This window comes from Neolamprologus multifasciatus, chromosome 20 (genome assembly GCF_963576455.1).
Source record: "Neolamprologus multifasciatus chromosome 20, fNeoMul1.2, whole genome shotgun sequence".
In the NCBI taxonomy this organism is placed as follows: domain Eukaryota; kingdom Metazoa; phylum Chordata; class Actinopteri; order Cichliformes; family Cichlidae; genus Neolamprologus; species Neolamprologus multifasciatus.
In genome coordinates this window covers 18,264,941-18,280,762 of record NC_140458.1, presented here as the reverse complement: position 1 = coordinate 18,280,762, position 15,822 = coordinate 18,264,941, and the positions used below count along the sequence as shown (strand labels likewise).

Below are 15,822 nucleotides of genomic sequence, written 5' to 3'. Positions count from 1 at the left end.
CAAGAAAGATAAGTTACTGAAAAAGTGCTTGTGCTTAAAATGCGTTGGCACTCTTTGGTGATATTGTAGGCAATGTTAAATTTAATTATCACATCGGCCTCCTCTGACGACCTGTTTTGCTGCTGCCTTCTTATCATCTTTTCTCATTACCCACAGCTACATCCACTTCTGTCAGGTCTAGGCTGCTCACTAGGGCTGGGTATCGTCACTGATTTCTATAATCCATTCGATTACGATTCACGAGGTCCCGATTTGATACAATTCAATTTTGCCTCAGACACTCAGGAATATTATAATTCTCATCATCTATCAATACTGATACATGTGAGACTTTATCAGAGGTGTGAGCATCACAGCAGATGCCTTTGTGTCAAAGTAACTGAGGATAAAACACAGAAAAACATGAAGGAGATTTTCCTGGCCTAACTTTTTATAGCAGATAAACTTAAAAATATTCTGCAATTTTGCATAATTTTAAAAAGTATAAATTTCTTCAGTATTGAACAGCAGAAATTAGGCTTTCTTGTCTGAGGTCATTTAAGTTAAAAAAAAAAAAGGAAGAAGACAGCGGCTGACGGCGCTGTAAACAACGGTGGACTGATGGGTAATAAGCGAATGAATAATGCAGAAAACAGAGATTTGAGATGGGAAACTGTTCTTGAAGTACACTGAGAGAGAGAGCTGTGAATGAAGTTTGATTTTTATCGTGGTGGAAGCAAAACAGCAAAAGTAAGAGAAGATTAATGACGACATTTATGAAATGTGAAGCGTAGTTTGGATCTTCTTTTGCTGCTGGTTCAGTGAATTTTGGTTGGAGAGAGATAAAACCTGCAGCTCAGAATCTAGCACAAAAAAGACGTAAACACAAAGCAGGACATATCAGAATCTGTGAGCTGTCGGCTTTCAGCCCCGAGGGCGTGTCCGTGTACAGGCCGTCGGGTGAGAAAGCCCAGAAAGAGAAAGCTGATTCTGATGCGTCGGGTCCGCTCTGTGTTTATGTCATTGTGTGGAATCTGTTTGCCTGCTCTCATTTGCTGTTTGGCGGTTGTTGAAATAGTTTTGAGAGCTTTAACCTGAGATTCTGGCGTTTCTGGCAAAATACATTTATATTTAAAAGTCGATTCAGATTTAATGAATTGTTATCACTTTATTCAAGCTACTCACCTCTCTCTATCCACCTGGCACATGCACTTTCGAACTTACACACAAAGTACTACAGGAACATCTGGACCAAGGCCAATCAGAGAGGTCCCGCCCCTGACTATCTCTGATTGGTTTATACCACAATAGGGGCATAATGTGTGTCTGTTCTTGACCACAGGGAGACTTTCAGGGTTGCGGAGACTTTTTCCCCCACTCGAACAGCTAGACCAGTGTAACCTAAGATTTTTTTAGTGGCACCATCGAAAAATTTGGTCCGACTCTAGAGCCCTGAGGTGGAAAAGGTTTCTAGAGGGTTGAATATGAGGCTCAACACTAAGGAAAGAGAAAAGAACCTGTGGATTGGCAGAGAGATTGAGCTCGTGAGCATGAAAACTGCAAAGGTGGTTGGTCCAGATTCAGTTCAGTTCAATTCAATTTACATAGCACCAGCTCACAACAACAGTCACCTTAGCGCACTGTATACTGTAAGGTAAAGACCCTACAGTAATACAGACAACATACCTGTGGAGGTATGGCGATGTCTAAGAGATAGTGGAGTAGGGCTGCCACGATTAGTCGACTGGTCACGATTACATTGACTATCAAAATCGTCTACGACTAATTTAATAGTCGACGCGTCGTTTGAAGCTTTGTAAGATCCCAAAAGACGCAGGAATAAGTAGTAGGATTTAAGAGTGTAATAACGGACTGAAACAGAAGATGGCAGCACTGCATGTACAAGGATGCCAGCTGCTGTTAAACCCCGAAGAAGAAGAAACTGTGTCCTAGAATTTGTAGCACGGCCCTGCTCAGTTTCCAACAATGGCAGCAGCTAGTTAGTTTTAATATTACTCTTATTATTCTTTCTGGGTCACAAAATAAACGTTTTACATATTTTCAGGCGAGAATTTATCTGTGTAAACTTCAAATATCTGCTCAGTTTATCAAGACACCACATATTTTCAAAAGCGCTCCGACGTTTTCGGAGACGTCTGTTACCCACCAGCTCAATAGCTAGCCGGGGTTCAAGGCTCACTAGAGCCGGTGAAAACACCGGACTCCCGGCAAATCGTTTTCAAACCCACCGCCGTTTTTCGCTACTCAGGTTAAACATGATATATAAGTCACTTAGATAACTTCAAAATGTTATTGTTTGGCTTTTTTCAGTATTTTATTTGTTCCTGAGTAAATCGGTTTGGCTGAGATTAAAGTTATAGTTTTTACACAGCTGAATAAACGTCAAGCAGACAACTGATTATCAGAAGTGTGAGATGCTCGAGAATATACTCCGGTGTCCCGTTATATTTTAGATAGCAAGGAGCAGACCGCTGAGTTAATTAAACTCCACCGAAACAATCTGCAAATTTCATTAAAATTTAATAAACTACCATCTTGTCTTTATTTTTAGTTAGCACACACCTTAAACACTTAAAGCTGTAAGCTAATGATAGTTATATAAGAGCCGATGCATGCTGGTACAATAAGCGGATACATGATATGATTAGTTGACTAATCGCAAAAATAATCGGTGACTAGTCGACTATCAAAATAATCATTTGTGGCAGCCCTATAGTGGAGACTGTTAAACACAATCTTAGAGAGTGAGAGGATACCTGAGAAATTATGTTCAAGAACATGAGTGATGTGCAGAGTATCTACAGAGGCATAAAGCATTAGAGTGTCACTGGAGAAGTACAGAGAACACAGGTCATGTTGTACCAAAGGAGGCACTGTGGTATTGTATGAGGAAGTCAGGAGTGATAGAAAAGTATGTGAGGGTGGTGCTGGACATGTGTGGGTGTGCAGTAGTGACAGATGGAGTCAAGGTGGTGCTGCAATTATGTCAGGGATCTGCTCTGAGCCCTTTCTTATTTGCAGTTGTTGGGTCTAAAGTCAGACCCCGCTGATCCCAGAACTTATTCCCGTGAAAGAAAAACAAGGCAACAGCGATCGATCTTTTCACTTGCAAGGGAGGCCTGTCGGTATCTCAGCTCATCACAAAATGACCTCTCCGACGGCCCCCTCTCGCTCTCTTTTATTGGCAACGTTCACACAATAAACAATAGTTTACAACACGTACCTTCCCCACGTAAAGTCCCCTTGGTTACAAAAGACAAGGCACTGTGTGTGTGTTATGTGAGTGTGTGTGTGTGTGTGTGTGTGGCATGCTGCTGATCAAAGGGTTATATAACATAAAAGCAAGAGGAACATCCTTGATCATAAAGAGGGTAGTCTCCCCCACACCCTAGATAACACAGTGAAGCCATACAAAGGGGAGGAAGTTTACCAACATCAAACAGACCTTCACAAGGATGTTCCTGTGATTAAAACACTACTGCCCCCCATCCAGATTCTTGAGAATCTGGGGAGGGGAGGACTGAAAGAATTCCTTAAAACAATGTACAAATGGTAAACATAAAAATGACAAATATTTAACAATTCACCTTAACAGCAGTGGTGATGGACAGGCTGACAGATGAGCCCAGGCAGGAGTCTGTGTGGATATGACGTTTGCAGATAACACTGATCTGTAGTCAGAGTAGCGTGCAATGGGAGGTATGTGCTGGAGAGAAGAGGGGAGTCAACAGAAGCAAGAAAACACATGTGCGAATTAGAGGGAGAGAAATGGAAATTGGAACGTGCAAGGAGCAAAGGTAGTGAAGGTGGAGGAGTTTAATATTCTGGGATCAACCGTTCAAAGCGGAGGAGGAGTGGATGAAGATGAGTGTCAGGCGTGTTTTGTGAATTGAAGATGGAAGTGCCTGTTCAGAGGGCGAGTGGATACGTTAAAGAAATGATGATGATGATGGTGGTGGTGGAGCTGCCGGGCAGAAGGAAAAGAGGAAGACCTTAGAGAAGATTCATGGATCGTGTAGGAGGACATGCAGAGGGCTGGTATGACAGAGGAGGATGATGATAGAGATTGTTTGAAGCAGACGATCCGTTCTGATGAGCCGTAAAGGGAGCAGCAGGTGATCTTGTATGAGCACCATGTTGTCATAATGTTGTTTTCAGTGAGTTCATTGTGGTTTGTTCTCCATCTTTTTCAGATGTCTTTAAAAACGCCATGAAATTGGGAACTTTTCCAGCTATCCTGGTGACATACACAGCCAGCGCCTTACTGCATGTTAGTAAGATGATGCACATTTCAACACTTGTATCCAGAGTCTATACAGTATACTAAATCCATGCTTAAACTTCACTGTTAATTCAATTCAGTCTTATTTATATAGCACCAAATCACAACAACAGTTGCCTCAAGGTGCTTTATATTGTAAGGCAGATCCTACAATAATACATACACTATTACCCACTGTGTGTGACATTTCACTGAACAACCAGGCCACTAGGCTTGGGCAGTGTCCACCTTATGACATTTCACTGAGGTGTTTGGTATATGACATGGTATTTGTTTAAAATGATATTCTGAAAGTTTAATTACTGGTGATAGAAGTCTTTGTAGCTATTTTGGATCAAAAATGACCACAGGTACCCCAAGTGGACCCCAAACATCACTAGTTGTACTTAGTTTACTGCTTGACCTAATTGTATTGTCTTCTCCAGGGTCTCAGTTTCCACCTGGGAGCTGTTCTGCTTTCACTTGGATTCATCACATATGTTGAACACGGTATGGATAACTCTGTGCTCACACAGAAGAGTGATTCGCTGCTGAAAGTGGAACAAGTGACACGTGATGTGATCTGTTGTGACCCAGGTCACACAGAAACACTGAAGAACCGCTTAATAGATTTCTATTAAGGATCGTCAACAGGGCTGAAAAGTTCTGCCTCAATTATCTGTCACAGTCATTCTTAGATTTTAGTGACAAAAATGTTTTTATTGCACTGTCGTGCAAACTGGACACTGACTTTGATCTCTGTAAATTCAGTTGATCTCTTCAAAGAAAGATGAAAAAAACAAACAAATATTATTGATTTCATATTGAAACGTAACACAGAATTAAATAAACAGGGCACAGACTGTGCTATGTTCTGTTAATTACAGAAAAGTTCTTGGCATCAGTGCATTTCTTACACGTAATCTAAAGTCTTGTGTTTCATATGCATAATGACCATGACTAAAACTTGTGGCAAAGTCGTCGACAGCTGTGAGTTCCCCCTCTATCTGTACCGCACAGGTGTTTCCACTTCGGAAAACTAACCACATGAGGGGATAACATGTCTTTTATCCTGTATGTGAACTATTATCCTGCACCTTCCGTACTCAGTGTCATTAGTCTTTGGCCAAACAGAATGCATTTGTGTTTTTAGTGTACCTTTGTTTGGATGGATACACTGACATGCTGTATGGACTTCTGAGTGAAGTGGAACCTTCTACTTGGCCTTCATGCATTAGTTATACTGCAGTTTATGCTGTGTTTTTAGGAGGTTGAATAAATTACAGAATGCTTTGCATATGATTTGGTCTTGATTAACATTGCTTTCTCAGTATATCCAAACGACAGATAATGATCCACATTGAGGAACAAGCTCGTGTAAATTTAGTTGTTTATCTGTCTTTACTCATCCAGAGTAGTCCGGGAATCTTCATGCTGCATGTTGCAGGGGACAGCTGTGATCCAAAGTCTGTTTGAGGGAATATTTGATTTTTCTTTTGCTTTGTTTTCTGTAATTGGAGCACTCGTCGTGTCGCTCTATTGTGTTCATTTAATGGTAGAAAGTCAGATTTGTGGACCCCTCCTATTTTCCTTTTTTACATTTTCATGTTTAAAGTTTTTTAATTTAATGTAACTGATTATTTTTGTCATCCTCAGTTCTGAGAAAGAGGCTTGCTTCTATCTTCAGTGCCTGTATCCTGTCTAGGCCTTGTGCCTCTGACTGCACCCATCACCACAAAAAGGTACAGCTTCATCCCTACTCAGCTAACAGATGGAGACAGTGAAAAACAAAACACACACACAGACACACACAGAGACACAAACAGACAGACATAGATGCAGAGACAAAGTTTGGTTAACCTGTGTTGTGTTTAAATGTGCAGTGTAAAAAGGTGACTTCAAAGTGCTGCACAGCTAAACAACACAGAACAACAAAGATAAACAGGGCAATAAAGTAACCGAATAACTCCAAATAATCCTTTTTCTTTTTTTTGGTCATTAGGCCATTTGAAACTGACTAATGAATCACTCAAGCACAAACAGACAACAAAATCAAAAGATGAACCACATAACAGAAGACTCATTTTAAGTTGTGTCTTGTATGTAAATTCTATGTCACTAGCAGCCTGTGTTGCACATTCTTTTTCTCGAGGATAAAGAGAGATAAAGATAAAGAGAGCACTAGTCCAATTCAAATTCAATAGATTTATTGCCTCAAGCAGTTCAAAACCATACATGTACATGGATCTCTTCAGTTCACAGTCTGCAAGCAGTTAGCTGTAGCCGACTTCTGGAAGAGTGCCCTAACTTAGCCGTACACAAACTTAAATATTAAAAAATCAGCTATCTGAGTGGTCAGAAAACCATTGGGGAGGGCCCTGGTCTAGACTTAGCTCTCCCTGGTTGGCACACAAGTTGGTCCCAACCTCTTGTCGCTTTCCTCCTCCTGCATTTTGGGTGCTTCACCTGCCTGTCTCAATATTTTCTTCTCACACACTAGCTGTTTCATTTTCCCGTCATCTAGTTTCATATCCAGGCAGCAACTGTCTGTGAGAACTTACTGTTATTTGACCTTGCCCTGGTTCACGCCCACATTCTTGCACACAGCCCTCCACTAAGTCTGCACAAGCTACTCTCAATCATGTGACTCTAGAACTTTTGTACTTATATTATTTTGAGTCTTCAACCTTTCTAGTCCAAACGCCTGTTTCAAAAAACTGTTAGCTGTTGTTAGCTGAAACTTTGGGAAGTCTTTTTTGCACCAGCATGGCGATTCCCAAAAACTTGCCACGTCTCAGCATTATGTGCAGTGTGTCCATTCAGGACATGGTCCCAGTGAAACTGAGGCAGCCAGGAAAATGGGATGAAAAGCCCGTGGATTACAGTTACATAAGAACTAAACTGAAAATTAGTGGTAACAGGACTGATGAATGGATGAATCCAAATGTGACATTTTTGGTTCAAATAGTGATCATAATGTAGGAAGGAGGTCAGCTGTGAAACACGGTGGAGGCTCCGCCCCAAACCATGAAAACAGAAAGGCACCATCACATTTTGATCCATTAAAAAACACCTGAAAAACATCTGATTGGCACCAGCTTTTTATCATGAGAACGATTCTATCCTGTCAATGTAGTCAAAGCAAAGATGCATAGAAAACCATAGAATAGAACACTAACAGTCATTGTTAGCAAGTTGTTATTTCTTAATATTGAGTAGATTGAGGGAGAAAATGCAACTTTTGTCTCTATTTTTTCTTTTGTCTTTTATTCTCTCCTCTGCGGTCTATAGGATTATTGGGTGATATTGCTGAACCTGGTTTTCAGCTTGCTGGCCATCTTCCATCTCACTTACCTAGGCTCCATGTTTGACCCAGGAATTGATGAACAGGAGGTAGAAGAGGTAAGAGCACCATTAGGGCCGACCCCACCTGTATATGTTGAAGATATTATGACAGAGTGCAAATTTATACCCAGTCTCGGTTTGGAAATAAAGCAAGTGACAGCTTTCATACAATAATAACACTGAATATTCTCACTGAATATTTCTCATAATTGTAATTGTTTGCAGAACGTTCATTATTTTTAATGGTCTGATTGCTTTAAACTGAATTCTGTGGTGAAAATTGTGTCTCAAATCACCACATTTTTTTTGAATATTTTTCATTCAACCAACTCTGATTTTCCTAAAAACCTGGTGAATGGGTGAACATGATTGCAGTCAAGTTTTCATACATTATATATTTTTAAAAAAAGTTTTTAAACCATGGTCAATCAAACAATTTTCAGGCTATTTTTTCACAGGGACAATTTTTGAACATTAAAATCTGAAAAACGTAAAGATAAAAGCATGAAATTCTTACTAGTCTCAGAATCTGCAATTTGGGACACACCCATTAAAAATGTCTGCGTATTGGCTAGTTAAAATATGGGAAAAAATTAAAGCCAACTAATGCTCATAATAAACTTCACATTGCAAAAGACAACTATAGTGACAATTTCTGAATGGGTGAATGTAAAGTGCTATGATTGCTCAGAATAGAAAAGCGCTATAGCGATATAAGAGCCATAAGTCCATTTACCATTTATTTGTTCAAACCAAGGATATTTTTTTATGCACATTGGAGAAAGTTGAGCAGCAGGGCCATTTTAATTTGAGAAGGAATGACCCTTTGACCTTGGGTCATGTGGACATTTAGCTGACAGCATGCAAATTCCTAATGCACATGTGTACCTTGTGTATGATTCCCTGGGCTGTGCAGGGACTAACAGCGTCCATGTTTGTTATTGTTTTCAGGATTTCACAGCCATCCACACCATCCAGAGGTGGTCTGAACTGAACTGGGCCAGCCACTGGGTTGTGTTTGCTTCCTGGGTATTCTACTGTTTAATTAAATAATGTTGTCTGGGCCGATGAAAAGGCTGACAGACACCTTTGTTTCAGTGTATACCAGACTGTTTTCTGATTATGAAAGACAGAGATATGCTTAAGTGAGAAGTACGTTGGCACAGGGGGATGACGGTGTGTGCGCTGTGGTGATTCTCAAAGATGTGAATGAGTTTCCAAACAAGTTTTCCGGCCTGTTTGAAAGAATGACTGGTCTCTAAAGGATTAGTAAAATGAAAAGTAGAAACTCGCCCGTTCATATGAATGACCTTTGACATGTGCAGGTCCAAATAAATTTCAGCTTCTAATCATGTGAAGAAAATGAAATGTAGCTTTGTTAAAATCTTTTGTCATGTTTTCCTTTTTTTAAATTTTTTACTGCTGTTGTCTTTGTGTTTGTGTTTTTTTTATACATTTTTAAATAAATGCTAAATACAATAATTTTCAAAAAGTGTATATTTATTTAACATATTTATAATTTGAATCTTGTCTCACTCATTTAACTGAAAACAAGGTTCTCTGCTACTAGAGGTTCAGATAATTAACTGAAAATGAGCTGCTGTACGTGCACCTTTACCTGACATTTTACCCTACCAATCAAAAGCAGGTCACCTGATGGACATAACAAACAATTCAGGATCATTTCCAGTATCTTTAAGAGATAACAGGACATTGAGTCCATTATCTTTTCACCATCTCCATAATTTACCAGTAGGACAAATTGTAAAATTTGTGAAAGTCCAAAATTTGTAAATCCTGAAGGTTACCTCCAGTTACTTCAGCTTTCTCCCACATCCAGTAATTCTTGTTAGACTAGTTGGTTATTCTCAATTGGTTGTTGGTGTGGGGTGGATATAAAAAGCTTAAAATGGTGTAGAATAAAGTGCTTCATGAATCGTTTGTGCTTTTTGTGGTCAGTACGACCAAAGGTGTTACTATGAATCAACAGTAAGGCAGCAGGCAGCTGCTCCAAGGGTGTGGAAAGTCCTATGCATCCTGTTGGACTCTGCTGACCACTCCTCGCATCTGCAGAAACTTACATTTTCTCTTTCATTTGACACCTGCAAAAGCTGATGGCAATAATTTTCAAAGTTTGTGGTCTCTTTTCAGGTGTAAAAAAAAAACTGGTTGATTTATTTTTTGCATTATTATTCTAAAATGAGGAGTATAAATACTCTATATAACCTGTAATTATAGCTTTCATTTATTTCCTAGAGATTGATTGTGCCCATGACAGATTGTAAGCAAATGGGTGAAAATAACATCCCCTTAGCATAAAAAGTATATTTCACCCTTTAAAACTATCTAATGGTTAAGAATTGTTTCATTTAGTAGAGGGCTTTTATTGTGAAAGAAAGTGTTTTGATTGATGTTCCTGAGGTTGACCAGCCTGGATACTTATGAAAAGTGAGCTGGGAAGGCTTTGGGGTGAACAAAGGTAGCTGTTGCATGTATCTCCCTTGCCTTGGTGAACTGATTATTATTAATTATGCTCTGTTCAGTTGGTCTATCAGCTAATGACATTACTGTAATGTGAAGGCTGAACTAAAACCCCGTCCTGATGTCGCAAAGTAACATTAAACTAAAACTTTGACTTTTTGCGTGTTTTTTGCTGGTAGCTTTGCCGCTGTTTTCTCAAGATGCTTTTTTAGAAACAAAATGTTGTTTTTAACAACATGCCTAGGGTTAGTGAAGTTGATATTAGATGAAAAACAGCCCCAGTGGAGCTTCAGTTAAAATCTTTTCTATACCATATACACTCCCGATCAAAAGTTTAAGACCACTTGAAAAATGGCAAAAAATCATATTTTGGATTGGATCTTAACTAGGTTCTAAGTAGAAATTCAGCATGCACCATGAAGAAAGGGGAGTGACACAAAACATTTTTTTATCATGCAATTTATTGAAAACAACGCTTAAGCTGAAAGAGGCTGTTTTACAGCTGGTCAAAAGTTTAGGACTACACCTCCAAAAAACCCTTAAACCACCCAAAACAGAAATCAAAGGTCCAAACATGAACTTGGTTATGAGCAGCTCCACCGTTATTGTTGATCACTTCAAAAATTCATTGCGGCATGCTTGATGCAAGTGTTTCCATGTGGTGAGTGGGAGCATTTCTCCAAGTGGTGACAGGCTTGACTGTGAAGAGCAGTCATGGCAGGCCTCCTGGCAGCCCAGTGAGACCGGAGATTGTCTGTGAGGAGAGCCGTCGGCCATATCGTCTTGCAAATCAGTAGGAAACTGCTTATGGTTTTTGATGCTGACAGGGTGAGGAAACTGTTTTCTTGGCATGTCTTCCTCACTTTGAAGCCCATCCCTGACATCCCCCACTATATGACACATTGCTTTTAATTTGGTGATGGTACTAGGGCTCACTACGATTATACTGCAACTTGGGTTTTGCGGAACACAAGAGTTCTGACAAGAGTCAATCGCAGGATTAAGCTGTTTGGCATTGGCACAGAAGATATAGCAAGTTTTTAATGGGCACATCCCACATACTCAACTCTGCTTCTCAACCCACAAATGCATTTTCTTAAAAATGTGGTACCAAAAAGCATTGTTACAACGGTGACATAATTGACCAAATACAAATTTCCTTACTTTTTAAACACACTTTATATATAACTACTAGGTAAAACACTTTTCACTGTGAATTATTTACAGTAAGTCCATATTCTGGGACGTCATTTAAACAAGTTTTGATAAGAGTCTGCCAGATATACTCGGGCCAGTTATTTCTCCTGGTCTGACAGATTTGGGACACTGTGGGCCCAAGCTGTTTTGACTGTGTGATTATTGTATGCTGTTTCTGTTAAAGGGGTCGAGGTACTAGCTTTATCGCTGCATGAGAGATCGTTCAAATTGGGCCAGAATATTTAGGCTAAAAGTGACAAAAGTAGTCATATTTCACATTTAGCCACATGATCCTCAGTTTATGAAAAATGTTGATTCGTGGCACCTGCACTAAATATTGTGGGTGTATTTTTAAATATTTGTTCTTCTCACATAAACTGTTGGCTGTTCAAGATGAACTTGGATCCCATACCTGTCCCCTACCTGTATCTATCAATGATTAACATCTTTAGTCAGACAGGAAGTGTTTGGGTCAACACGGAAAGGACAGGAGAGGCCTGGAAGTCGTTTTACATAAAACTACAGCCTCTGCAAGGTAAAAGTTTGGTGCTGGGATATTTGGTTGGCTATGAATTAAAAGAGGTAGCTGACTGGTGTAAATTATGCTATTTCCTATGTATTTGCTCCAGATGCATGGTGAATAGGATTATATAGAGGATGAGAAGTAGGGCCAACTGCAGCTGGATTGGGCCTGAGATCCCTCTGTCATCACAAATTTTTACTGGTAAGTACAATTTTCTACTTCCACTGTAGCAGAATATTAAGGATTGCATTTATTATCTCTCCTTGTTAATGCCCATTAAGTGAGATGGAGTGATAAACTATCTCAGATTCAACTCTTTTTGGCATGAGCTGTAGCATTTTAGTTTAATATTTTAGTTATAATGCTCAAAAAATTTTGATGTGTATTCTTTTCTGATGTGTATACAGAGAAAAAATAGACTTTAATAAATATTATAAGAACTTTGTTGTTGCTTGTTAGATTCAGCATTCAGCATTTTTAGCCATTGATAGATAGTCATAGAAATCTGTTAAAGAAATCTGCACCTGAGACGATGTACATTTTCATATTTTATGCACGTCTCCTTACTCAATACACGAAATGTTACATTACAAACAGTCATTTTCTAAAAATGCTGAAAATTCTGAAAGACTGACGGAATGCATCCTGAATAATTTGCACAGTTGCAAGAGGAAAAAATATTCTCGCAGGACATAATTATCATAAACTACGTATGATTGACTGGAGAGAATCCAAAGAACTTGATGTATAAGAAACTGGAATCAAAATTGAAGCTTGTGTGTATGTGTGTTGATTTCTCACCAGTTTCTGGCAGTATTGTGTACTTTTTTGTAAAAATTCTCTTGTGCTTTTGTGTGGTACTGTGTTTTTTTTTTCTCAGCCATTAAAAATGAGCTGTGGCTCTTCCTCATCCCAGCCGGCCTGGCTGTCATTTTACTTGGGGTGTTTCTGGAAGAGGTGGGCTTCTTCTTGCGCAATATTTCCTCATTCAGACGTCAATTTCTCTACCTTTGGATATTAGGAATGTATCCGGTAACTGCAGTCTCATCTCACACACACACAAACACAGAGCTCCTTTTATGAACTGAGCTGAAATTGCATGCTGATGTGCTCCAGTCCAGCGTGCACTACAGCTGAGTCTTACTGCTGTTTTCTGTTTCCTTTAGGTGTTTGCCTTCACATCTCTGATAGCACTGTATGTGCCCCGTTCCTCTTCTCTGTGTAGTTTCATTGCTTCTCTGTAAGTTACCAAGAATGGACTATAAAAACTTGCTGTAATCACAGGTTGGTTGTATATATCCTGTCCGAATGTGTGTATTTGGCACAGGTATCACTCTATCACCTTGTTGAAATTCATGGGACTGATCACAGACTTTTTTGGAGGGAAAGTGCGTATGCTGGCTATGTTGTCTGGACAGCAGGTAACTCCAGATCCTTTTCCCTGCTGCTGCTGCTGCTGCCTCCCAATGGTGACCATCAACAGGTACACAGCGGCAGCCACAAATCTGAGTAAAACACTGCCACCGCACGTAGAGTGAAATGATTAAGGTCTTATTAGGCACCAGGTATCATCTCATGGACATTGTAGAGGTGGCATCTCAACAGATCATGTGCCACTAATGTCTATAATGGCTTTTAGTACTTGTGTATGTTACCTGGATGGGAATTTGCACATATATTGTAAAGAACTGCACACACTTCCTGCATGTATATCCTTTGTGTTGGTCTAGCTGTGTTGTGTAAAATGTGGTCGATACAGTAGCAGACTGTCATGTGAAAGTCTTGTCCCTTCTCATGTGTGCAGCAGCAGCCGGGCCTGGATGATGGCTGCTGTCCTGCAGCTCTCTGTGGTCCGCAGCATCTTGTTCTTCGTGACTTTGGTGCTGTGGACAGATGAACAGTATGACTATGGTGATGTGAGTTGTTTATAAAAATTTTGATCTATGCTTATTTTGCCAGTGAGGATAATTTCATGAAGCTCAAGCCAGTGCTGGTGTTCATTTAATAGAAGATATACATTATTTGTTCCAAAGCTGGGAAATTTGTTACAGCAACTGGGTTTAACACAACAAAGACAAAACACTGTCAGAGTAGTGTTAGTTCCCAATCTTGTGCAAATATTTTCTTTCTGAAAGTAACTTGTTTCAAGCTAGGTTCATATATAATAGTCATAATGGTTGTAGATGGTTACTGACAAAGGCTCCAAAAAGGCTTCTAAAATGTACAGGGGGAAGGTCGTGGAGAACCTCATATGATCCACATTTCTGCAGAACCACTGCACATTGTATGCACTGATTGTTCATTTTTATAAAGGTGGTTTGAACACTATGAAGCTCTCTCACACTCCAAATAGCTTTAAGTAGAGACTGCCTCTGTAGTTATACTATGTTTAACATTTGAAGTACAATGAGGCTTTGAGCCCAGTCTTACATGTTCAGTCTATTTCAGATAACAAATCATCTCATCTGAACTCAAAAGCACTGGATAGACTGAAGAATAAAAAGTGTAACTATCGTCTTATTTTTTCCAGGTGGGTTCAGTTGACCCCAACCTGTATGTGAACAGCATCATAGGTGTGTCAACTTTTGTGTCCTTTTATGGCCACCTATTGTTTTACAAAGCAACAAAGAGTGCGTTGCATGGCTATGGACTGAGAGCCAAGTTCATCTGCATCATCCTGGTGCTGGTCCTGTGTGGCCTGCAGAGTGGCATCTTAGAGACTATGGGGGCTCTGGAGGTTATCCCCTGCACACCACCTTTCTCTGTCTTGGCCCGGTCTCAGTGTAAGTGACAGCACATCTGGACTCCTCCAGTCTTTTGCCTCCCAATCTGGTTTTACTCAAATAATTCTGCGGTTATTCTTGACATTATCAGTCACAACACTCAGACAACATTTTTCAAACAAATCTATCTTGAAAAGTATTAGATTTTATTTTCGCAGGGTACACCCTGGACAGGTCACGAGCATGCAGAACAGGTTTTACACTAACATGATGTATCCTTGACTGAGACAGAATTCTAGTGCAACTGAGATTTGAGTTCTCATTAATACTAGATAAGTGCTCAACAATCTAATGTGAGCAAATAATAAGATTTAAGACTATAAACCGGAAATATAAAAAAATTCTTTCATCACTATGCTAAAACTAAAGTTTGATTTCTTTGAGTATGGTTATTGTATGGTTATATTGTTACATTGGCTATAGTTTTGAATGAAAACTCACACTATCTCGCAAAGATGGAAGCACTGTTGTTTCACCCAAAGCACTCTACACTGCCTGTTAAAATCAGTCCTGTATTGTGCGTTTCTTGTCCAATCTTAGTGATCTACCACTACAGCGTGATTGTGGAGATGTTTTGCATTGGCCTGTATGCCCGCCACACATTCCGTAAGGTGGAGCCGAGTGAAATGGAGATGGAGGAGCCGCTTGATGTATGGAGAATGGAAAAGGCCATCCAAACGGAAGAAATTCAGGCGATGCATCAGAAGGCCAGCGTGCTATCAGAGGAGGTTCGGCCTGGTGGATGTCTCATCAACGCCTCATATAGTCCCAGTTATGACAGTGAAAGCGAAGACAGCCTGTGCAGGATAGAGCATGCACCTCTGGATGGTTTCCACTTTCCTAAGGCCAAAGGTCAGCACTCAAGGAGTTCAGAGACAGTGGAGCCCAGGTGTGCTGATGAGCCCGGCGTAGCTCTGACACACATTACTGTCAGGGCTAATGTAAATGACCTGGAGTCAAAAGATGTCACTGTGGTTTGACCAGTGGGATAGAAAAGCCCATAAGATTAAGCTTGACTGTTGAAGATGCTAAAACTAGCCAGGAAAGGGCACTTTGAGCAAAATATACTGCTAAACACTTCAATTATACATCAGATCCTGATGAGCAAAATATTCAACTTAAAATTTGCTGAAGAATGTAACAACTGACATAACATCAGTCAGTGCAAACTGAAATCATCGAGCCTTTGAGGGCTGGATTCAAGATCAGGTGAAAAATAAAAAAAATATTCC

At 39.9% G+C, this 15,822-nt stretch overlaps 2 protein-coding genes across 4 annotated transcripts in view; both read left to right on the top strand.

Annotated features, from left to right (window-relative positions):
- LOC146494783 (protein-serine O-palmitoleoyltransferase porcupine-like) overlaps positions 1-9,020 on the top strand; it is a 28,588-nt gene extending 19,568 nt beyond the window's left edge. For all 3 annotated transcript variants that reach the window (XM_085145081.1, XM_085145083.1, XM_085145082.1), the window contains 5 exons: positions 4,194-4,270; positions 4,708-4,771; positions 5,918-6,003; positions 7,553-7,663; positions 8,558-9,020. In XM_085145081.1, the coding sequence (XP_085001207.1) occupies positions 4,194-4,270; positions 4,708-4,771; positions 5,918-6,003; positions 7,553-7,663; positions 8,558-8,659 (440 nt within the window). In that variant the 3' untranslated portion in view covers positions 8,660-9,020. The remainder of the gene's footprint in view (positions 1-4,193; positions 4,271-4,707; positions 4,772-5,917; positions 6,004-7,552; positions 7,664-8,557) is intronic.
- Positions 9,021-9,172: 152 nt separating this feature from the next.
- On the top strand, positions 9,173-15,570 carry LOC146494782 (organic solute transporter subunit alpha). Its single transcript, XM_085145087.1, has 8 exons — positions 9,173-11,819; positions 11,914-12,008; positions 12,688-12,839; positions 12,974-13,047; positions 13,135-13,290; positions 13,612-13,723; positions 14,338-14,590; positions 15,131-15,570. Exons 2-8 carry the CDS (start codon positions 11,942-11,944, stop codon positions 15,568-15,570), a joined length of 1,254 nt encoding a protein of 417 aa, XP_085001213.1. The 5' UTR covers positions 9,173-11,819; positions 11,914-11,941.
- Positions 15,571-15,822: the final 252 nt, after the last annotated feature.

Excerpts from the sequence above, each read along its gene's own strand:
- LOC146494782 (XM_085145087.1), top strand. The coding sequence starts at position 11,942 with ATGAGAAGTAGGGCCAACTGCAGCTGGATTGGGCCTGAGATCCCTCTG. Across the intron at positions 13,724-14,337 it reads AACAGTATGACTATGGTGAT|GTGGGTTCAGTTGACCCCAA; the intron begins GTGAGTTGTTTA and ends TATTTTTTCCAG. Across the intron at positions 14,591-15,130 it reads TGTCTTGGCCCGGTCTCAGT|TGATCTACCACTACAGCGTG; the intron begins GTAAGTGACAGC and ends GTCCAATCTTAG.